Source organism: Lissotriton vulgaris, chromosome 12, assembly GCF_964263255.1.
Source record: "Lissotriton vulgaris chromosome 12, aLisVul1.2, whole genome shotgun sequence".
Taxonomy (NCBI): Eukaryota; Metazoa; Chordata; class Amphibia; order Caudata; family Salamandridae; genus Lissotriton; species Lissotriton vulgaris.
Genome location: NC_141700.1, coordinates 797,963,702 through 797,987,931, shown reverse-complemented (window position 1 = coordinate 797,987,931; position 24,230 = coordinate 797,963,702). Strand labels below are relative to the sequence as shown.

The window sequence follows — 24,230 nt, the reverse complement described above, 5'->3', positions numbered from 1 at the left end:
CTGGTGAGCTCAGCCGTGTGCTGACTGAGCACGGATTCTTGATTTGAGCTTCGATGGCACAGCTGTGCGGTCGCCGCTGCAAGGCGGGCCATGGCCCGGTTGAGCACCCGGGCATCCCTCCTGCGCGCAACCTCATGCTCCTCCTGCCTGGCAGATGAGTGGGTGATGGCAGTGGTCAGCCTGCCCAACCCTGCTGCCACCTCCTTGTTGCTGTCCACAACAGCCTGGAAACCCTTCACCAACTCCCCCATCTGCATGTTGTGCTGCAGGAGCTGGCGTTGGCAGGCCATGGTGGATCTGGCCTGTTGGCGCTGGATTTTGACCATTTGGCCCTCCAGGCCCAGGAACACACTGCCCTCCCGTGCTGGTGCAGCAGTGGTGGTGGTGGTGGCACGGCGTTGGGCACTGCTGCTTCCGGCCTGCTGACTGGGCTGGGGTGCCACTGGTGGGGGTGTGGTGCTGGCAGGTCCCTGAGCCCCTGCTCCCAGGACTGGTTGGACAGGTGGCAAGGCCACGATTGTGGCAGGAGCTGGTGTAGGCGGAATGATCTGCCTTGTAGGGGAGTTTTCGGGTGAAAATTGCAAGGGGGGTGTGCTGGACAGTACTGGGGAGTGCACTGGTTGGAAATCAATCACCAGGACTCCCTCCATTCCAAGCCCTGGGGTGTCTCCTTCCTCATCCTCATCCTCCTCCTCCTGGCCAGCCTGGCTGTTGCTTGGCCCTGCGACTGCAGTGTTTGACGTTGATGCTCCCTCTGCTGTCACAGTGGTGCCGCCTGATGGTGCCCCTAGGTACAAAGAAGCATTTGTAAACTGAGTGCCGATGTATTACAGTCAGTACAATTATGGCATTCCACATGTCCTTGCATCTCCTTACACCGTGTCACACTGTTTCCTGTCTTGTGATTCTGCACTGACATATTTGGCTAACTTCTGCTGACTACATGTACCATGATGCTTGTCTCTTGTATGTTGGTGACAGTACAGTGCTGGTGTTTGCCTATGCATTGTGTCTAATGGGGAGGTGTCTGGTAGGGTGTGTCATGATGCGCATGCTTCTTACCTGTAGCTGTGGCTCTCGCAGTGCTGTCCAGGGTCCCGATTCCTACGATGCTCTCCCTCTCGATGGTGCTGGAGACAATTTCCTCCAGCTCGGTGAGGGGTGGCGCTGGGTTCTTGCCTCCTCCGGTGTGTCCAGCCTGCCTTTGAAGGTCAGCCAGCTTCCTCTTGGTGAGGCTGCGGAGGTCGTAAAACCTTTTCTTCAGTTCCTCAATGGACCTGGGGGTGACACCAGCAGCATTGACCTTCTGGGCGATGTCGGCCCACAATCTCCTCTTGGTGCTGTCTGGCACGTTGAGGGACAGCTTGCCAAAGAGCTGGCGGTGCACCCTCACCACCTCCTCAACCAGCACCTGAAGTTCGGTGGTGGTGAACTTGGGCTTCCTCTTTTGGGAGGACTTCTGGCTTCCTGCCTGATCTGCCATTTTCTCCTGCTCAGTTTGCAACCTCCTTCTCCCACTGCTGCTAACTGTGTGTGTTGGGCTCAGGCAGGCTTTCCAGAAACTTCTAGAAACTTCTTAATTGGCTGCACCTGCCAGGGTTGCCACTCCCTGTTTGGGTGGGGGAGGGGGAGCCACCTCATTGGCTGAATCGCCTATTGCCGAATCGGCTTTTACCGATTCGGTAATATCCGATTCGGTAAAATCCGATTCGGTATTATCCGATTCGGTAAAAGCCGAATCGGTTCATGCAATGCATTCCTATGGGCTTTTTCGCCATGGGTCTATGATTGCCGATTCGGTTTTTACCGAATCGGCTTTTACCGAATTGGTATTCGCCGAATCGGAAATATCCGATTCGGTGGTAGCCGATTCGGTGTTTTCCGATTCGTTGTTGGCCGATTCGGTAATTTCCGATTCGGACCGAGCTGAATCGGAACGTACCGAATCTCATTACCGATGCCGACCGAATCGGTATTCAATCGGTATTTTTTTCCTACATCTCGTTTTCCGATTTCAGAATACCGATTCGGCCCGCCTCGGTATTTTGAAATCGGAAAATCGCGTTTACCTACATCGGGCCCTTTGATCCCCTCACTTTATGTTTAAATCGATTGTGAGATGATGACATCTTGAGAAACAATTAATGGCAGCATTGGCGCTTTTTTATTGTTGATATACTAGGCTGTGGCTTGGCCTTGCTGCTTGGGAGCCCATACCCAGTAGCGTTTATTATCATTCCAATTAGTTGCATGAACACCCGAGCTGGTAGTGAGTGTTGCGGTTGGAATTTTTGTATAAGACCTTGCATACTTTGTATCCTTGATGGATTTCGGAATGCAAGTGCTCTGGAGGTATCTACTGTGGGACCTATATACTGTTGAGACCGGGATGTTTGGAGATGTGACTTTGTTTTGTTTTTATTGTGAAGCCGAGCTTGTGTAGCAGGTGGATGGTTTGGTGCGTGTGCTGCACGCACTGGTGGTATGACTTGGTTTTTATTAGCCAGTCGTCGAGGTATGGGAAGATATGGATGTTGTCCCTTCTCAAGTGTGCTGTTACTACTGCGAGGCACTTTGCGAAAACTCGAGGTGCTGTAGTCACACTGAAAGGTAGTACCTTGAACTGGTAATGTTGACCGTCCAGTACGAACTGAAGGTACTTTCTGTGAGCTTGGTGAATGGGAATATGGAAGCAGGTGTCCTTGAGATCTAGGGTGGCAAGGAAGTCACCTTGTTTTAACAGAGGAAGAACCTGCTGTAATGTGACCATGCGGAAGTGGTCGGATTGTATGTAAAGAGTTAGGGGTCTCAGGTCTGAGGGAGCTGTCCTTTTTGGGGATAAGAAAATATAGGGAGTAAACTCCTGCGTTTTGATGGTGTACAGGAACTGGTTCTATTGCATTTTATTGCGGTAGAGAGGCAACTTCTTGTTTTGGGAGTGTGAGATCCACCTGTGACATGGGACACTGTCTGGGTGGTATTGTTGGAGGAGTGGAAGTGAGCTCCAGGCAATAACTTGATTGAACTATTTGTCTCACCCACCTGTCTGTGTTGATGGGAGTTCCAGACAGGTAGGAACTGTTGTAATCTCCCCCCGCCAGGAGTGGAATGGTCTGGGGGAAAGGGAGGGAAGACACTGCTTGGGATTGGAGGCATTGCAGTTGTTTCCACCTCTGCCTCTACCTTTAGTGTTGTTTCCTCTATATCCTCCTCTGTAATAACCTCTATCGGGCGAGGATTGGGTGGGTGCCTTGTAAGAAGAGGAGGCGTTGTCTGTTTGACATTTTTTGGAGGCGCCCCTATAAGAGGAGCGACGAAAGGACGCTCTGGGAGTTTGAGTTTGTAAAGCTCCCATGGATTTTGCTGTGTTCGTATCTTTTTTCATTTTCTCTAGTGCATTATCAACTGTGGGACCAAAAAGATGTTGCTGGTCAAAAGGTTGATTAAAGATGCTGGTCTGTACTTCTGGTTTGAAACCAGAGATTCGCAACCAGGCATATCTACGTAACAGTACGCCTGTATTTACTGCTCTTGAGGCTGTGTCAGCAGTATCTAAAGCACATCGTATTGAGGTATTAGTAATGACCTTACCCTCTTGTATTAAATCAGTAGCCCTGGTTTTATATTGGTCTGGCAAATGTTGCATAAGGGTTTCAAGCTCATCGTAATGAGCTCTATCATATCTTGCTAATAGGGCTGAAGTATTAGCAATTCTCCAAACATTGACTGCTTGCGAGATGGTGTGTTTGCCTGAAGCATCTAAAGGTTTGGACTCCTTATCAGGGGGTGGAGCATCCCCTGATGTCTGTGAATTGGCTCTTTTTCTGGCATTTGAGACTTCTAATGAGTCAAATGGCAACTGGCCTTTGATGTATGCTGGGTCAGTTGGAGCTGCTTTATACTTTTTCTCCAGTCTGGGCTTAATTACCCTGGCTTTGACGGGGTCTTTGAATACCTCTGGTGCGCGTTTTACCACACCTTTAAGCATTGATAATATGGTTGTGGTTTTATGTGATGGCAATAGTGTGTCCATAAGGAAGTCTTCTTCCACTGGATCAGTGTGCAGATCTACCCCATGAAAGGTGGCGGCCCTATGAATGAGTTGTGTAAACCCTATAGTGTCATCTGGAGAATAGCCTAGAAGAGTACGAGTCATCTTGTGGCAGATCTGGCGCATTGTAATCTTCACAGGGATCATCTGATGGACCTGGAATATCATCTGGGTCATCTATGTTTTACTCATCTTCTATCCCCCTTGAAAAATCATCTTCATCCCCATCATCATCTGCTGGTGCAGGGCTATGTGAGGTGGATGGTGAGTGTGGAGGGGAAATGTCTAAACCTGGGAGTTCTAGCAATGGTGAAGGTATTCTTATTGGAGAAGTATGAGCATGTTTCTTAAAAGGAACTGGAGGTGTTTTGGGATTTTGGGAGGGTGCAGCTTCCTTTTTTCAGGCACTGCAATTACATGTCCAGTTTTTGGATTATTAAGAAGAATCTTTTGTTTTCGGTCTGGACGGAAAAGCTCTTCTGTGGAAGTATCCTTTCTCGGCACCGACTTGTTGTTTAGAAGGTTTAGCAGTGCCTATTACAGTCTTTGGAGTAGATTTTGGTTTCTGTTCCGAAGACTTGCGGTCAGAATCCTTTTTGGTGTTGTGTCTTTTGTTCGGATTGGATGTTTTCGGATCCGGAATTTTTGGTTCAGAAGCACGTTTCGGGTCGACAACTTTAAGTGCCGAAGTGTGTTTCGGTGCCGAAGTGGACTTCGGGTCCGTTTTTTTCGGTACCGGAGTTGGCTTCGGTTCGATATTTTTCAGTACTGAGCTGATTTTTGGCTCGAAAGGTTTCGGTACCGAGGGTTGTTTTGGTGCCGGGGTTAGTTTCGGTTTCAGGACTTTTTGTTTGTTGGAACCGAGAGGCTGGCTCGAGCTGGAGTTGCCTAGAGGCTTTTTGGTATTCTTCGTTGCAGAGCCAGAAGGCGGGGCGTCGGAAGTTTTTGGTCGGTGTGCACCCAGAGGTGGGGGTGGCACCGAAGCCTGGCCCAGTATGGGGGTGTGAACAGGGTCAACGCTTGTACTCACAACCTGTTGCCCAGCTGGTAGAAGATCGTCATCGTCTGATTGTCCCTCGGCTCCGGAAGCTGAATCCTCTGCTTCGGAGACGACGTCATCCTATTGTGTTTCTTCGGACTCTAGATCGATTGGAGCTTCATCTATGATGAGATCTGGTGTCGATAACGAGGACAGCGCCATGACTCTTCGAGCTCAACGGTCTCTGATGGTCTTCTTGGACCGAAAAAAAGCGCAGGCATGGCAATCTCTGCTCTCATGCTCCGGGGACAAGCACAGATTGTACACCTCATGTAGATCAGTGTGGGGAAATTTGTGTCCACACTGAGGACACTTCTTGAAGGGTGTTCTTTCCATGAGCCAAAGACCCAGTGGCGCAGTTGGGCCCAACGGCCCCGACGAGCGCCGGAATCGAGAAGCGAAAAGTTTTTCGGCGCGAGTAACACGGAAATCGCGATCGAAGACGATACCGACGGTATGATGGAGGACTGGAAGTCGAAAGGAAATCGGTAACGTGACCAAACGATAAGCACATCCGAGCCCGATGGCGAAAAAAAACTATCTGAAGATGGAGTCGATGCCGATGCGCACTATGCTCCAAGGGAGGAGTCATCTACCAAAGAACGACTCTTCCAAGACAACATAGTGTAATCATCCAGGCCCACCACCAGATGGCGATCTATGCACTAGTGTGTGATCTACAGCCCATATGCCTCGAACATATTGTTATAAATTCAAGCAACCATTGCTTTAGTACTTTCTCCTCACAACTATACCAATGGATTATACTGTTGAGCCTATCCCATCTCCTAATAATTTGAAAATATACATAATTTACAAAGTGGAAATACATGAGTGCATCTATTCTCACACCTCATTCTGATGAGCAGCAATATACACCACACATATCTGATGCAATCCTTGACCTTCTCTCTACAGCCCTCATAGAGGACAAACTCCATCTAACATCTTCACAATCAAGCACTCCTACAGGAGAGCTGTGCAGACTGGAGCGCTCCGTGATCTCATCCGGGGTAAGAAGCGCAATATAAACCCTACAAGACAGTACAATGCAACACATCACCTACCCGCATATTAGCAAACCATGAACAACTGACCAACTGAAAATGAAGATGAATCTCATAGAAGATAAAGAGTGTGCTAACAACCACTGTTCAGGGCTCCATTGCTCTGCAAGTAGATTGGCGCTCTTAAATACAAACACAAATATATGTTAACGGAAACCTTAGCCCATCAATACAGAGCAACGTACCTTCAAACGGCTTTTCACAATACTGATACTGCAAATCAATGCAGGCAAGTTGCAGAAATTAGAGAACATAGTGAAAACACCAAAATAAATCTAAAAACATCCCCTTTTCCCAAACAAAGCAGCATAGAGAGAACCTGGTCCCTTTCTAGGAGCAATGAAATTAAACCAACGGAAGCGAAGCAACTGGCGCAAGAGCAATACTGTGAAAGTGCTCCTGTCTCAAGAGGAATGCAGACAAAGAGCAGTAAGGAGAAAAGAGCAGTGTAAACTACTGTGAAGTACAATTCTGTGACACACTGCTCAAGTTAGGTGAGAGACAACATGATTATAACCTGCAGAGAGGTGCCAAGGCTGTAAAGCATTAGTAATGGCATGATGGAGTCAGGAAACCACAATATAATGTAACAGTAGAATGGAGGTAGACAGACTGGAGTAAAACCTGTGTTACGTCTGTAAAGTATTACTGTACAAGGGACATAGTGCAGCACTACTTCAGGAGGGAGGCGAGGCAGACAGGAGTATGGTGAAAATAAACAGGATAACGTGGAGAGAGCAGCTCTTATTACGGCAGGAAGTTCGGGTGAGGTGATATGGCTCGAACAGAAAATCCTAAATTAGCAACAGACTTGTGAAACTTTACTAAGGACTTGAGGGAAGTGGAGGTGATGGATATTGTAAACTGGAGGGTATTGAGATGGCTGCGAAAAATTCACAATGGTTAGAAGCAAATGTTAAGGTGAGGAAGGAATGTTAGCTGCCTTCAAAAAACAGTTCACCACATTTTCAAAAGAAGCTTTGAAAAGACCCTGTGTGGAAGACCATACCTGCAGAACATCCACTTCTGGCAGATAATCCTCGTTCTCTGCATTCTCACTGTATCCCAGGAGCTCTTCTTCGATGGGATCCCGGCTGGTAGAGTAGCCCCGTGCCCCTCCATCCACAAGCGTGGCCTCATAGTCCATGAAGAAATTAGATTCTGTACCACAGCGAGCCGGCTGGACCCTCTGCTTGGTTGGTGAGATGCCTTCTGGCAGGTACCAGCAGCCAACTGGGCTAGTCCGACTCTCAGATATTGTCTCGGAAGAAAGTGAGGGCATGGTGTTATTATGAACTGTAGAAGGAGGAAGAGTTCTACCCGGGCGTAGCAACATGGAGGGCTCAGATATATCCATGGGCATGTCCTGGCTGGTCTCTGGCTCTGAACTGTAGTCTGGAGACCCCCGCAGAGCCGAGCTGCTCGAGTAGGCAGAAGTAACAGAGACTGGGCCTTCAGACAACTCTGAGGGAGAGGAGATGCTGCTGGCTGTACTCAGGCCTAAACCAGAGAAGAAGTTGAAAAAAGGAACCATTACATCATCACAAATAGAAACCACGTTTTAATGTAATCTGTTCTACACTTTAGGTGACATGCACACTGAAGCCCCTTTCATTCAGCAATGGAGCGCAATATAATCATGAAGCACTTCACTCACTAAGGGCAGATACAGTACAAAACCTGCCAATTCCACCTGCTTCGTAATCATCAAAATAAATAGTTTAATGGATGAGAGTACATTTATTCAAACAAGTCCAATTATAAGAATCTTAATTTATTATGTTACTGCTTTAAATAATCAAGTTATAGACTCTACACAGTGAGAGATCTGAATCTGACCTCTTGTGTGTTATATTTCTACACAGCACATCAGGCAAACATTCCTATATACTGCCTTGCGTAGCAGAACACCACTTCCGATGATAATAAACCAACAGGAGCAATATGTCAGCCTTAGCAGTCTCCCATCTGCTATGTTGATGACAATCTCCGACAGTCAAAAGAGCAGTGGAGAGCCAAGCTCTGTACAGTCAGAGGTAAGTAGCTGCGCTTTTACAGTTCATGTTACTAGATACAAAGGTTCACTTTGGTTTCGTGCAGCCCACCCCCACAGATGATAGTGTGCTCCCAACAACTGTGCAGTGTAAACAGCAATGTTGCAAGAACTCATCCCAGTCCAGGAGTATCAGGAACATTCCTCAGAAATCACAAATTTAGAGAAATAAAGAAAACATGTTGAACACCATATGGTCAAACATTTCTATGTAACAATCAACAAAATACTGGCCTGCTGAAATCAAACATTGTGAAAAAAGTTGAAGGAAGTGCTGAATACAGCAATGTGAGCATAATATATAGCGGGACACTGATCATATATATTAGATATAAGTGTACCACTGTCAAACATTAGGCAGCCGTAAACAAATATAAGTTCTCAAACAAGAATGAATTATCAATTCAATAGGTCAGTGTTGATAGTTATAATGACTGGGATAGCTGACGTTTTGACTAACAATAACACACAATTCTAGGGGCACCATTAAAACAAGGAAAGCGTTAAGCAACAGCACAGATTCATAAAGGACCGGGGAGTAAAGGGGGCCACTGATCCCCCAGACAAGAGTAAGAGCAGGCCGATGGTGGACACACAGCACAAAGAATCCCAGGCTGCATGCCATGGATGGAAAGCTTGCCTTTCAGAGGGAGTGCTTGTGGGTGTATCACAAGAATGTAAACCACACAAAACTGATACATTTCTTAGGGAGCAGGTTCCCAAGTGTAAGAAAACATAGGAAAGTATTGTAGTAAATTGTGGGGCAAAGGAACTGGATCAGCAACAGAGGTACCCCAGATATACAGACCTTCCCGGATTAAATGCGGCCTCCACTGGCAATCCACTGATGTACAAACTATTAAATTGTGGTAGAGAAACAAGTTACTTACCTGAAACTACAGTGCTCCAGTATTGTTAGCTTTCAAAAACTCAAATGCTTCAGACAGACAAGGAAGTATATATGTATACACACAACTGTTACAAATTGTAAATTGTAAATTGTTGTGTCTTGTAAAGCGCACTGCTACCCGCACCGCAGGCCTCGTAGCGCTATAGACCGCTGGGGAACCTGATGTAAATATATAATTTACCGTCTTAATTTCTATGCAGGTAAGTACTTAATCAATAATAACTCACATCGGAAAGAACAAAACAGAGTCCGTGGTGTTAGAGTTCTTAGGGGTTTTATTCCTTAAAAAGGAATGGTCAGGACCAGTATATCATGTTCTTCCCACCACAGGGGTGGAAGAAGGGATAGAGCGCGCTACATTTTATTGACAGTACATAGCTTATATACTTAATTCATGTCATAGGAAACAGTACAGTAGGCGTAACAGCTGAGAGAAGACAAGATAACAGTATCCACGTGTTACTAGTACGTAATCAGAAGGCGTGGACTAGGCGTGAACTGGAGGTGTATGCTAGAAACGTCACAGGTAGGTGTCACAAAAGGGGTGGCACTAACAGAAATGTTGCAATGTCAGCAGAAATCGGAAGCTTGGATGCGCGCGCAGCTGCATGACGTGTGATTGACGTGAAACTGGAGGGTGCAGGGGACTTGACATTTACACTGACGGAAAGAGACAGAAGACTGGCATGTCAGATCAACTTGTACTTCTATCATATCTGATATCTGATGTTTGGGAACCATATTATCCGAACGGAAAGGTCTCTGGAGCAGAAGCTACTCTATACTGACTATGGATGCGTGTGTAAGCGCCTGAGTGTCTGCGTGAGAAGCGTGGGGCATGGGGCCTTCCATGGGAGCATGGTAACAGAGTCTATGAATTACTTGCACGGAGACAGGTCGGCCCTCTGCTCTGCAGATGAGGGGGATGTTTACTGAAGCTAGTAGGCAGGAATGTATCTTCGAGGAGCGGAACAGATAACTCAAAGGTTATAGTCAGTCTTGGCAGGCAGCAGGCTGAGCTGAGCGCGGTGGGCCGCGCTGGAAGTAAGTCAGAGTTCACGGGTACAGAGGCAGCCTGGGCTGAGGTTTTCGGAGTCAGAAGCCAGAAAAATGGCTCGATGGCAGAAATTCAGGGCCTACTTTGCCAGAGCAGGAAAAACGTGTAAAGTACATTACAAAAAGACGTTGGCATAGCATACTTAGGAACGGACTAATTAATCCATTCAAGGTGGGTCTGAAAGAGGACATGTTAACGTTGGACGCAAATGTATTTGCGTCTTCATAGCTGGCACAGGAGGGAAGTTACATGCACTTTAAGCTGGTACATGGAGACGGTGGGGTACGCGCTAGGGAACACTACTTGACCATAGAATTTATATTTCCTCATTCCCTCCTTGTTCCCTACGGACCCTTCATGATATATCGATCCTCATGAATCGATCAGTTTGTTCTTGTAATATCATTTGCTCTTCTTTCTTTCTTTTACGTTGTGAGAGGAAACTGGAATGTTCAATACATGAAGTGGCACACAGTCCACAAATCGCTGGCCCGCACTGCAGGCACAGGCAGCAACTGAATACTAGGACTAGGCCAATGCCTAGGAAGGATAGGATCTTCCATCCCCAAGCGGTTAACGTTGTCCAGAACCAACCGGACCAAGTCCAGGTGCCTGGATTCTGATGTATCTGATTTGCAATTTTATGAAGACGTGTAATAGCTTGATATACAGATGGTGCGTTTTGTGGAATGAAAACACAGCAACTTGACCCGATGACCTTACAGGCTCCACCTCTATCTGCCAAGATGACGTCAATAACAAGACGATTCTGAAGGACAACAACCCGCATGGCGGACTGCTCTTCGGTTAAGTTACCTAAGGCGGAGGCAGTTTCATTCACTACTGCTTCAAGTGTTCTAGTTAATCTGCGTATTAATTTACTATTTTGGACAGGGCCTAAAAAGAAAAAGAATCCTTTATTAAAATCGGTGTACTGTTCCCATGCCGTTTCTGTGTAGTCGACAAGTGGGATATCTCTTCTGAGTCTATTCTTTACTAGATTTGCATTTCGGTGGTAATCAGGAGGAGCTAGAAAAACAGGTGGCAGAAGGAATGCAATATAACAGGTACCATCCCAATCTGGAGGTAAGCGTATGTATGCGGTATGACCACAAACAAAATAGGAATGACGGATAGCTTTAAAGGACGATTTACCATGATCACTGAATTCGACCACAGTAGTACATTTACTATGACCTAAGTGTATTGAACCTTTCTTCCTGATACATAATTCACCAGTGACTGGTAATACTGACATAACGGGTAGAACTGGTGCGGCTTCGGATTCAACAGTGAGAATCATAAGGCTAATTGTGTAATTACCTAATCCGTATACTTCATTTTCTAGATCAGTTCCGATTCTAGTGGGGAGTCCCTCCTTATCAGGGTAACAGACGTCGAGCAGGACCAAGTTCAGGTTTCCCCAAACCCAGCCCCCGTCGAAAACAGCAATATCAGGGTCTAAGGAATTAATTATTTTAAACCATGCACCACAGGAACCATTGTGAGTGAACGGGTACGGAAAGAGGGGCAGAGCTCCCTTGTAATTCTGGTAGGGAGGGAGTCGGCCACATATCCAGCAGTCTGTAGCGTTGTTAGTCTGATGGGAATGATGTAGCATACTAATGAATGTGTTGTTGCGCAGCGCAAGTCTGTAGGACAGTTCATGTGGAGGTAACTCACTAAAAGTGTGTTCAGCAGAGACATTGTAAGCAGATTGTTCACGCTTGAAAATAGGGTAATAGACAGGGAGAAGTATACTGGCAACTATTATCAGAAGACTTAGAAAAAACATTATTAACAATGTCACTATACAGTGACTACGCAGTGATTTGCAGTATGTACGTTTCTTGAATTCTCTCTCTCTCTCTCGATCTAGGGGATACATGTCAGAAACTATTTAACCGATTCACCTAGGGGAGGACTTAAACAATTAAACTGTCTGACTTGCTAGATCGGAGCTGAAGTCTGTATTCCTCTTGGGGAGTTTTCTCTCGTTCGGAAGTTTTAAAGTCACTGGGCTTGATACAGTCTTTGGAAGGGGTGGATGAGCCTGGGTCGGATTTCAGTTCATTACACAGTTTAACATGGCTCATGTGGACCCACCCCTTCCTGCCCTCCACCTTCACCGCTGTCCTTGTAGTAAGTAGAACGGTCTTCGGCGATTTCCAGCGGGGCTCCAACGGACTTTTCCGGTCGAAGTTCCTTATGAGTATCAGATCACCTGGACGGACATCATGTGGCTTTACATCAGTGTTGTCAGGGAAGGCTGCAGCAACCTGTGAACGACATGATTGGAGTGCAGACATCAAGGAGGCAAGGTAATCTGTCAACATATTGCAATCAACATCAGTAATTTTCTTCGGAATGGGCGTCCCCCACATATTCGGTGGTCTACCAAAAACCACTTCGTACGGGGATAGTCCTGATCTCGAGTGGGCAACCATCCTCATGTAGAACAGTGCCACTGGTAGGGCGACTATCCAGTCGACCCCTTTCTCTTTACATATTTTTGCAAGACGGGTCTTTAATGTCTGGTTATGCCTTTCTACAAGGCCTGCGGCTTCGGGATGTCGGACACAATGGAATTTCCACTGGTATCCTAGCAATAAAGAAACTTCTTTCATTAATTCGGATGAGAATGGCTGACCGTTATCTGAATACACGACACGAGGCAAGCCGTATCGTGGGAAAAATTCACGAACCAACTGCCTGGCAGTGGTCGGAGCAGTGTAATCTGGGACTGGGTATGCTTCGGTCCAACGGGACAGAGCACAAACTATTACGAGGACATATTTGAATCCTCGACAACGGTCCATCTGGATATAATCCATCTGGAGGACTTCAAAAGGGTGATCGGGAGTATGAAATCCACCTTGCTCTACAGGAACGCTTTTACCTGGATTAAACTGACAACAGATCGTGCAAGTACGCACTTTCTGTTTTGCTGCTGCTCGTAAGTGTTTATTGCTCCATAGATTTTGTAAACTGTCTAACATCGCTTTTTCTCCTAGGTGTGCTGGACTATGTGCTGTGTTAATCATGACTTGAACCATAGAATCAGGGAGAAACCATGTAGATTTTCCCTTCGTCATCCAACCTTGATCTGTCTGGATCCCTCCTAGTTCAGTCCATTTCTTTATTTCATCTGGAGTAGCATGTGCCTGAATATCGATTACATCTAGTGTGGGATCCCTGACTGTCATGCAATTTGTCGGTCCTATTGTCTTTGTCATGTCAGTTGTCTGAGTGTGAGTCAGTGCTGTATGTTTTGCTGTCTGGTCTGCCAGGTCGTTACCCTGGGAAACAGAATCTGTAACTTTAGTATGTGCTTTACACTTCATGACGGATATGCCTGAAGGCAGATGTATTGCTTCTAACAGTGCTTGAATGAGGGGACCGTGTTGGATCTTGGCACCATGAGAGGTCAGAAAACCTCGTTCTTGCCATAACATGCCGAAGTCGTGTACAACTCCGAACGCATAACGGGAATCAGTGTATATGTTGACATTTCTGTTCTTGGCTAGAATACAGGCTCGGGTCAGGGCAATAAGCTCTGCTGCTTGGGCAGACAGTGTGTCAATACGATGTGTTTCTTTAACTTCGGTTTCAGTGGTCACTGCATATGCGGCCACTAATTCTCCTGTATTTGTTCGCATACATGAACCATCCACATAAAGTGTCAGGTCTGGATTTGTCAGTGGAACATCTGTTAAGTCTCGTCGAGGTTTTGTTACTGCATTAATGATCTCTATACAATCATGCGGGGCTGGATCTGTCATAATTGAAGGTAATAATGTTGCGGGGTTCAGAATGCTGCAGCGTCTGATTTCTATGTGTGGCTGGAATAGCGTCAATTCGTAACCTGTCAGTCGTGCTATGGTCAAGTGTTGAGTCTGGGTTCTGTTTAACAGAACCTCTACAGAATGTGGAACTTGTACTGTTAACTGATGGCCTAAAACAATTGAGTCGCTCTGTCTTATTGCTAACGCTGTTGCTGCTACTGACTTTAAGCACGCAGGGAGTGCCTGGGCTACTGAGTCCAATGTACTAGAAAAATAAGCGCAAGGCTTATGTGAACCTGCTTGATCTTGAGTGAGGACAGACAATGCTGTACCCTCACGTTCTGTAACAAAAAGTGTAAACGGTTTGCTGTAACATGGTGTCGCTAAAACTGGTGCTTGACATAATGCTTTCTTTAGTTCCTCAAAGGCTTGTGTATGTTCCTGAGTCCAAGGGAGGACAGTCGAAGTCGCTGCCTCCTGTGTCGTTAACTGGATGAGTGGTTTAGCTAGAAATGCATATTGAGGAATCCATTGTCTGCAGTACGAGGTGAGGCCTATGAAGGCCCGCACTTCCTTTTGTGTCTGGGGTCGTGGCATATTTACAATTAATTGAATGCGATCGGGAGTGAGCTGTCTCCCCACTTTGGACAGCAAGTGACCCAAGTACACAACTTGCTGAACACAGAATTGCAGCTTCGAAGGAGACACCTTGTGTCCCTTGTCGGCCAAAAAATGTAAGACTGTCAGTGATGCTTGTTCACATTCGGGCTCACTTCGTGCGGTGATCAGCAGATCATCGACGTATTGCAGTAAAGCAGTGTTAACTGGCATTTGAATACAATCTAGTTGTCTTTTCAGTGCTTGACTATAGATGCTGGGGCTTTCTGTGAATCCTTGAGGTGCGCGGGAAAATTTGAAACTTCGTCCATTTAAACTGGATCCGAAGAGATATTGGCTCTCTGGATCAATAGGTACACTAAAGAAGGCGTTCTTGAGATCAATTACAGTAAAGAACGTTGCTTCTGAATCAATAGCAGTCAATAGGGACGAGATATCGGGGACCACAGGGTACTGTGGTACAATACATTTATTCAGCTCTCGAAGATCAATCACCAGCCGATATACTGGCGGTGCATTGGGGTCAGTACGTTTAAGAATTGGAATGATGGGTGAATTACAGATATTGGAGTCGGTCTCTACGACCACTCCTTGGGCAATGAGCTCTTCAATGATTTCCAGTAAAGCCACTACAGCATCGGGTGGTAACTTGTATTGTCTGATTCGTGGTAGAACTACTCCTGTCTTGAGTGTAACACGGTATGGTGTGATATGCATACAACCTACATCAGTTGGGCCTTTTGCCCACAAGTGATCTGGTACATTTTCCAATCTGACATCGAATTCTTGTAAGACATAATGACCCTTGAAATCCCGCAGAAAGAGTCGAACCCCCTCCGGGGAACAGCAGATTATGGCTCCTAAAGCCTTCAATGTTTTGATTCCTAACAGATTTTCTGGGCATGAGTTCGTAAGTAACAAGTCTGTAACTCGTGATAATGGACCCACAGCCAATGGTACTGGTTCCGATACTTCATTTACAATGGGCTGTCCTGAAAAACCAAGGGAAACATTCTGTGAGCCTGAGAGGGGTGCCCCTGGGACTTCATAATGGCTGATTGTGGTGCGGCTTGCCCCTGTGTCAATTAAAAACTTTCTGTCTTTTCCCAATACTTGACTGTGTACATAAGGACCTTCTTGATCTACAGGAATTTCAATAAGAGGCAAGCCAAATTCCCTCTCTAGGCTGTTTCATGTGTATCGTTGATACTCTGGATAAACAGATTGGGCATACTGGTACATCTGTTGGGAAACTTGTTGAGTCGTAGCAGTGGGCTGTGGTACCGCTACCGTCTGTGCTGTATGAGATGAAGCATGCATAGGCTGTGTATTCTGCATGGGCTGTGCATTCTGTGAAGTCTGTTGCTGAACCTGATCTTGTCTAGGTGGATGCGGTCTCTCTTTAGTTTTACCTGTCGCTATGTTATGTTTCAGAACTGGACATTCATGTACGTAGTGGCCTGGCTGCTTGCAATAATTGCACGTCCCTTTAACAGGACCTGCGGAATGATTTGTCTGATTCGTACCCTTTCTGTTTCCGTCGGTATGTACCGACTGGGCTACTAACATTTTCATTTTCGTGTCTTTCATACGTTTCTGTTCCTGATCTTGTTCCTCTCTAATTCTATTCTGATGGTATTGTAACATTTGTAACATCTGGGATGGCGTATTTGCTTGCCATGTACTCTCAACCTTGTATACACGATTTTTGACTGCTAACAGGGAATTTTCAACTAACTTTGATACAAAAAGATGCGGGTACGATTCGCTACTTGGTTTAAGACCACTATTAATAATAAAACATTTCTCGAATCTTGAATAAAAGTCACTAGTATCTTCGTCGGGCTTCTGTTTACATGCTGAGATTGCATCCCAGTCTTCTTTTCTAGTTGCCAGTAATCTTGGCAGAACCTGTACTATTAAACCTGGTAATGCTTTAGTTTTGTCCCCGAGGCCTACCCCTGGTACACGTTTATTCTCTTCGTCTTCTATTTCTGCCCATGCAATCTTTTTGTCTCCCACCTCCCATTCCTTTTCCTTTAATTTCTCGTAAATGCCCGTGGGCAGCAGTACCTTTAACATTTTCATGATATCATCATATGTGTAATCCCCCATCAGTAACATGTCTTTAAGCTCTCTGTGAAAACCTGCAGGGTCTTTATCATGGCTCAGGACTAGTTTCTTCATTTCTAACAGTTCTAACTTAGTCAGTGGCGTGTGTACATACACACGTTTCAAGAGATGATCCTCACCCATAACTGGGTGTACTTCTCGTAAGGGGTTCTGACTTTCAATGCCACTCAGGCATTGCATGTGATACGTTTTCCTTTCTGGGGGCGGAGCGGGAACATATTCAGAGCTTATAAAAGTGTTATATCTGTGTCGTTGTTCTAGAATTATTTGTATTAACTTGGTACTTAAACCTCTCCATCTATCCATGAGTAGTGCTTCTAATGTTTCATGTAAGGGACCTGGATCAGAATGTTGGTTTCTGTATTTCGTTAGGAGGTGCTGAATCATGTATATACCTGCTAGTTTCTGTTCTTCTGGGGAGAGGTTCAGAAATGTCTGCGCTAGTGTATCATCATTATACATATCCGGATTTTCAGCCCATAATATGGCTGACCGGGCTAATTCCTGTTCATCCATTGAATTTAGTATGTGGTACCCCACTCGGTCTCGGAGTCTTTTATCAGTCTCCTGGAACTGGTGTTCAGAAGAATTCGGGTTGGTTAAGGCAGAGAGAAAAACTCTCTTGCTTTCTGGACGGATACCTTTCCTAAGGTAAGTTCCCTTACCTACATACGCTATAGTATCTGTAGTCTTTTCTGGTTCTTCAAACTCTTCTTCCTCCTCGGAGGAAGCCTTTTCCTTCTCTTTTTGGTGTATTTCTATCATTGTTTTTCTAATTTTCTTGTACATACTGGCTATGCAAGTCCCCTTATCATGTTTTCCTTCAGATATATTTTGACCCCACTTGTTTAGTGCATCTAACTCGCTCTGATCTGTCCCAGGCCTGTCTCGTTCTCTTATTAGGCAATTTATGAAAAATCGTAGTATCTGTGCTTGAACGTCAACTTTCTGACGGTCCATGGCATCCTGAATACTGTCAGGGGCTTTCCCCGTCTGAATAAACTCGTATATTCTATCTAGGCGCTCCTTCATACCTGCATAGCATAGCAGGAAATCAGTAGAAGATCTTAACCGTAGTGATGCCATCATCATTATATTGTCTTTACCGGGTACTGGATCATATCTGCAAACTGAAAGGTTTTCCTTGAATATATCAAGGCTAGGAGACTTGAACGTAAAAGGACTCCGAAAGTCCCTGAGCTGTAACCTGCGTGTCAATGGCGGGGTGTGTAGACCCCCTTCCGCACCCCCTGAGGCGGAAGCTTGGGCATTATCTCTCGGCGGAGTCTGTACCTGAACTTGAATTTTTCTTTTAGTAGGATCAGGTAGAAGTGGTTTCGGTAGATCAACTTTAGGTACGGGAAGTGGTGGAGGTGGTGGAACAATAGGATTCTGTTGTGGTACTGGCGGAATTTGATCTTGGGGCGGGTTACCACCCCCGTCCCTGTCGTTAGGCAGGGCGCGGACAGGCAGATTGGTGTAAGCGGGTGCTACATCCTCTAGATAGGAATTCAGGAATATGTCTTTAGTAGTCTTATGCATTACTTTAGTTGGAACTAATGGTGGCGGCAGATTTTTCGGTATCTCTGAGATGGCCTCAGGCGAACCCTCGGCCGCGAGATACATACCGTTTACGAGGTTATTTCGTGCACGGTCTACTTGCTCTGTTTTTACTCGGATCCCCTCGGTAACTAACTCGTTTTCTTGGGCCTTGTCTGATTCTTTAAGTCTGTCTTCTCTACGTAGTGCTTTTTCAGCACGCTTATGCGATTCCTTACGCCAAAACTCTATGGCGTCTTTCTGGGATTGTCTGGCTTTCTTTTTCCATAGTACTTCCTCCACCTTCATGATGCACTCGGCATCCCATGTTCCGTTAACAGGCCATCTGTGTTTTTCGTCTAGGTGCTTAGTATAGTCGGCCCATAACTCTAGAAATAATATGGCATCTATGCCATGCTTGTGGTACATGAAGTTTCCTGGAGTGTCCCTAGGGGGGATAGGAATTTCTTCCTCTAGTATCCCTTTCCTAGTTCCTATCTGCTTTAATTTGTCGAAAAACGGCATCTTGTTTACTTAATACTGAATGCTTAACCCTAACTACTTAATACTTATAGCTAGTTATACAAGAACACAGTAATGCACATTAAAAACAGTCACATTCATACCACGACATTAATCACATGAAAAGACATTTGAGACATATATCACTACCCTATATAACGGATGTACTGCTAAACAGTACAGATACACTGCCTAAAAACAGTGCAGACCGGACTTGTGTACCCAAACCCGTCTTGATACGTCCCAGCAATGGTACTCACCGGGAAGCACGGAAACAGAAGGCCTCGGAAAACTCGACTGGACTGGACTCGGCTCGACTTCGGAAAACTTCGGAAAACTGGTGGGCCTCTTGACACCTCGGACCTTGCTTCTTTCGGCTAGGCTCTGGTCGGGATCCTCCGCACTCCTCACCGCCTCGTCTGGGTACTGATCGCAGTCTTCGTCACCTCCGTGGGCCAGAGGGAGATGCAGGAAATTCTGCCGGTACGCGTAGTTTCCTTCTAACTGATGGCAGGGGACAGAGCTTGCAACGCACCAACCGGCGCGTGAGGTGGGGGAGGGGTCCCTGTTCGGGCGCCAAAATGATGTAAATATATAATTTACCGTCTTAATTTCTATGCAGGTAAGTACTTAATCAATAATAACTCACATCGGAAAGAAAAAAACAGAGTCCGTGGTGTTAGAGTTCTTAGGGGTTTTATTCCTTAAAAAGGAATGGTCAGGACCAGTATATCATGTTCTTCCCACCACAGGGGTAGAAGAAGGGATAGAGCGCGCTACATTTTATTGACAGTACATAGCTTATATACTTAATTCATGTCATAGGAAACAGTACAGTAGGCGTAACAGCTGAGAGAAGACAAGATAACAGTATCCACGTGTTACTAGTACGTAATCAGAAGGCGTGGACTAGGCGTGAACTGGAGGTGTATGCTAGAAACGTCACAGGTAGGTGTCACAAAAGGGGTGGCACTAACAGAAATGTTGCAATGTCAGCAGAAATCGGAAGCTTGGATGCGCGCGCAGCTGCATGACGTGTGATTGACGTGAAACTGGAGGGTGCAGGGGACTTGACATTTACACTGACGGAAAGAGACAGAAGTCTGGCATGTCAGATCAACTTGTACTTCTATCATATCTGATATCTGATGTTTGGGAACCATATTATCCGAACGGAAAGGTCTCTGGAGCAGAAGCTACTCTATACTGACTATGGATGCGTGTGTAAGCGCCTGAGTGTCTGCGTGAGAAGCGTGGGGCATGGGGCCTTCCATGGGAGCATGGTAACAGAGTCTATGAATTACTTGCACGGAGACAGGTCGGCCCTCTGCTCTGCAGATGAGGGGGATGTTTACTGAAGCTAGTAGGCAGGAATGTATCTTCGAGGAGCGGAACAGATAACTCGAAGGTTATAGTCAGTCTTGGCAGGCAGCAGGCTGAGCTGAGCGCGGTGGGCCGCGCTGGAAGTAAGTCAGAGTTCACGGGTACAGAGGCAGCCTGGGCTGAGGTTTTCGGAGTCAGAAGCCAGAAAAATGGCTCGATGGCAGAAATTCAGGGCCTACTTTGCCAGAGCAGGAAAAACGTGTAAAGTACATTACAAAAAGACGTTGGCATAGCATACTTAGGAACGGACTAATTAATCCATTCAAGGTGGGTCTGAAAGAGGACATGTTAACGTTGGACGCAAATGTATTTGCGTCTTCATAGCTGGCACAGGAGGGAAGTTACATGCACTTTAAGCTGGTACATGGAGACGGTGGGGTACGCGCTAGGGAACACTACTTGACCATAGAATTTATATTTCCTCAAACCCGTCCTGGCTTTCCCTGTGAGATAGTCCCTCCTGGGGGTCTCCAAGGTGAAACCAGGCATCCCCGGCGTTTGTGTGGGGCCGTTGTGGAGATGAGGCAAGCTAATGCCCAGAGTTGCCGAGTGTGATCCCTGGTCGGAGTAGGCACCGATGCGAGAATTATCAGTCCGCTGATCCTGGTCCAAGACCCTGCCGCGTCGGGAATCGAACCCTGGTCCCGGGCCGTTCTCTGCTCTCGGGTCTGCCGCCTCTAACCAGTGAGCCACACCTCTCCTACAAGATGATGACAGAAACATATATGACTACCAAGTCGAGCAATCAGCAATTGCTACTGATTAAGAGGATGGAGGATGTGGGGAACCTCCCACACTCCAGGAAAAGAATGGCTGACGAAACAAACACAAGGGTAAGCGAATGAGTCAGCTACCATAAGTAGTTGGGAAAAGAGGACAGCTGGTGTGAAAAACTCTGCCAGAATAGAGTAATCAAGACCACCACGTGGCCCATAAGACAATCAGACTGAAACACAGGCCAACACATGGAAGGCCTAGATAGGAATCCAGTTGCAACAGCTGATAGTAAGAGAGAGCAGCCAGAGTAGGACCTGGCTGGAGCATTGGACCAAAGAAAGGGAGTACCTAGTCATCTAAGGACAGGCCCCCATTAAAGTGGAAGTGCGACGACAAAGCATCATGTATGAAAGCTGAACGCAGACGTGGTTTGCAATGCATACAAGAACAAGAAATGTGAGTTCAGGAAAGAATGTCTCCACAGGAGACAGAAAAGGTGCCGGAAGGTATAAGTGTAGCATAGGAAAAAACGTATATTATACCAAGGTATATAGATAACAAAGGCCGTCCTTTACAGATGTCTATGAAGTGTTGTTAAGCGCCGTTTTGGATGGTCAACCCCCCACTTTTTGCTGCTAGATGCTGTGGTAATTGATCTCAAAGTGTGCTGGGTACAGCTAACCAGGCCCCAGCACCAGTATTCGTTCCCTTAAACTGTAACATGTGAATTGGTACACTCAATTGCTAAAAGTACACCCCTGTAAGGCACATACTGGGCCTGCCAAGTCAGCCCAGTACGAAAAGCTTGCCTGCTTGAGTTCGACCCAGCACACATGTGTGACAGGGTTACCTCACTTATTGTAATATATTTCAATCACCCCTAAAGTAGGCCCCTTACAGCCTGGGAGGCAGGGCAATGATGTTATATGTGTGGGAATATACGTGCAAACTGCTGCAAGCATTCTAAATGTAATTCTACTGCAAGTGACGGACCCTCAATAGGTTTAACCAACAAGTACCTAGGTGGCTCTTTAAACAGTGCCCACCAAATTAACATTGTGTTCTGGTGCCGTGGCAGGCTTTTACGCGACGCTTCAAGAGAAGGGAGCCACCTTAATGAACGACCAACCACTCTTGTGACTCCATCGTGAAGATCCTGCATTTGTTTTCACCCTCTCTTGGCATGCAGATCTGGTTCAGCACCACAGGTAGCCAGAAGCATCTCTGCACCAGAGTCCTCACAGCCAGGTAGATCCAATCTGCTTGGAGACTCCTGGTCCACGGCCAGCTCCTTGATAAGGTTCCAAAGGGTTTTGCTCAACTTGCCTGCAGTAACTTTTTGCTAAGGTAGCCATAAAAGACCCCAAGCCTGACTGACAGCTCTTTTTGACAACTATAGTGCACCACTGCACCCGCTCCTCTGAGCCAGGTAATATTGTCATAGCTGCTGAGAACTGGTCTAAGGACACGCAAGACCTTCACTCAGGGTAGGTTCCATTGAACTCACTCTTTAAATAAGCAATTGCATATATATATTTTCCCACTGACAGCAACATTAACGTTTTTCACTGCAAAGTACAGATTTTTTTAATGCTTGAAAATTGATAACTCAGGTTATTTTTCATTTATCAACTCTGTTTTGGTATCTAAAAATATATAAAAATCAGAGCTATTTTATAAATTGGTTTTGTCTTTCTTTCTTTCTAGTCATGTCAATTACTTATTGTCCATGTTGGTGATGTGAAATGCTTAACACATGTTCCTTCAAGTGGCCTTGGTGCTCTTTGCCCCTCGACCAGAACTCAGAGATGTACAAGAGAGTACCCGCGGTCTATCTTTGTGTACTGGCCATTCCAAATAATACTATCTTGCAAAATGAATGAAAACTTCTCTGCCTCTACCTACCAAAGGGGATGGGAGACGCAACCAGAAGGAAATAATCCCTAAAGGAAGAAATTAAGCCGAAAATTAAAGCAGATGTAGTATAACTAACCCATGTCCTTTGAAGGAGTGAGAGGAACCCACCAGGAAGATTGTGTCAGAAAAGAGCAACCAAGCCACCTTTCAAACCAATCCAAAGAGAGATGGAGCCATAATGTACAAGGAACACTCGTTAGAAGTAAGATGCAACATGGAAGAGATCCACCAACACAGAACAAGGGGTAGATCGTGACTATTTAAGAATAAACAGGCAGACACCATCAGTTATGTCTGAACTCTCGCAGAGGGGCAATTAGACGTTTTGTAGAAGAGTTTCCTGTGGGAACAAAGGTAGGAGACAGTCCCTCAAAGCGCAAGGTAAATGACATCACTTGCAGGGAGGGAGTAGTCTGAGGATTACGTGGGTGGCGGTAGAAGAGAACAGGCTCTGGAACATGACCCACCCACAGCAGGAATATGGGGAAGATGCGGCAACAAGGAAAGGCAGGAGACGTCTTTCCTTCCTTAATAGTTATTATATTAATATATATATATATATTATTTTTTGTAAAGAAAGTACCCTTTCAGGTATAGAGTGACGTCTGCTTGTCTATCTTTTCTTGCTGTAGAAATGGCAAAAGACTTTGTCCCTTGCTATCTAGTGTGGATGGCACTGTGCTAATCCTACGCTTAAAGACTTTGATACAAAAGCAGACATTTGAGGGGAGCAAATTTAGAGTGTGGCTGGTGTTGAGGGTAATCTATACCGGAGCTGCTTTCCACCTAAACTTAAGAACTACCCTGAGTTCTCTGCTTCTCTTTTTTGCATAATTTATGCCTCACTCTATGCCTGAAATGGTACTCTCTTGACTTACACTGGCGGCTCCCCTGTGTCTGGACAAAGCTATACCTCTCTAAAGAGGTCTGATGAGAGAAAAACATGTGTCAGGGGTTGCTTTTATTCATTTCAGGTTGGCTTGGTTGGTATTTTACCATTTCAAAGCTGTAATACTGGGCCTGGAGTGGTAAAAGGCTTTTGTCATTTTACAGCTCGGCACAGACGGCACTTTCTAGTCCTATGCTTAGAAATTTTGCTGTAGAAATGGCAAAAGACTTTGTACCTTTCTGTCTCGGCATGGATTGTACTGTGCTAATCCTACGCTTAGACTTTAATAGAAATGCAGACATTTGAGGTGAGCAAACGTAGTGTCGCTGGTGGCGAGGATGCTCTATACAGGAGCTGCTTTCCACCTAAACTTGAGAACTACACAGTTATCTGCTTCTCTTTTTTGCATATATTTTTTGTATTACATGTGTCTTAGAGATCTGTGGTAGTAGTCCATGCCACCGAGTGAGAGCTGCTTGCTAAAGAAGTGCAAGGGCGCACTGAAAGAGGAACATCCCATTTGAAACACTGACAATTTACTGCAGGTCAT

At 45.8% G+C, this 24,230-nt stretch overlaps 1 protein-coding gene across 4 annotated transcripts in view; it reads right to left on the bottom strand.

Moving 5' to 3' along the window:
• The window catches only part of CAMTA2 (calmodulin binding transcription activator 2), an 897,177-nt gene that overhangs the window by 211,996 nt on the left and 660,951 nt on the right, over positions 1–24,230 (bottom strand). For all 4 annotated transcript variants that reach the window (XM_086946206.1, XM_086946207.1, XM_086946208.1 and 1 more), the window contains exon 16: positions 7,167–7,657. In XM_086946206.1, the coding sequence (XP_086802332.1) occupies positions 7,167–7,657 (491 nt within the window). The remainder of the gene's footprint in view (positions 1–7,166; positions 7,658–24,230) is intronic.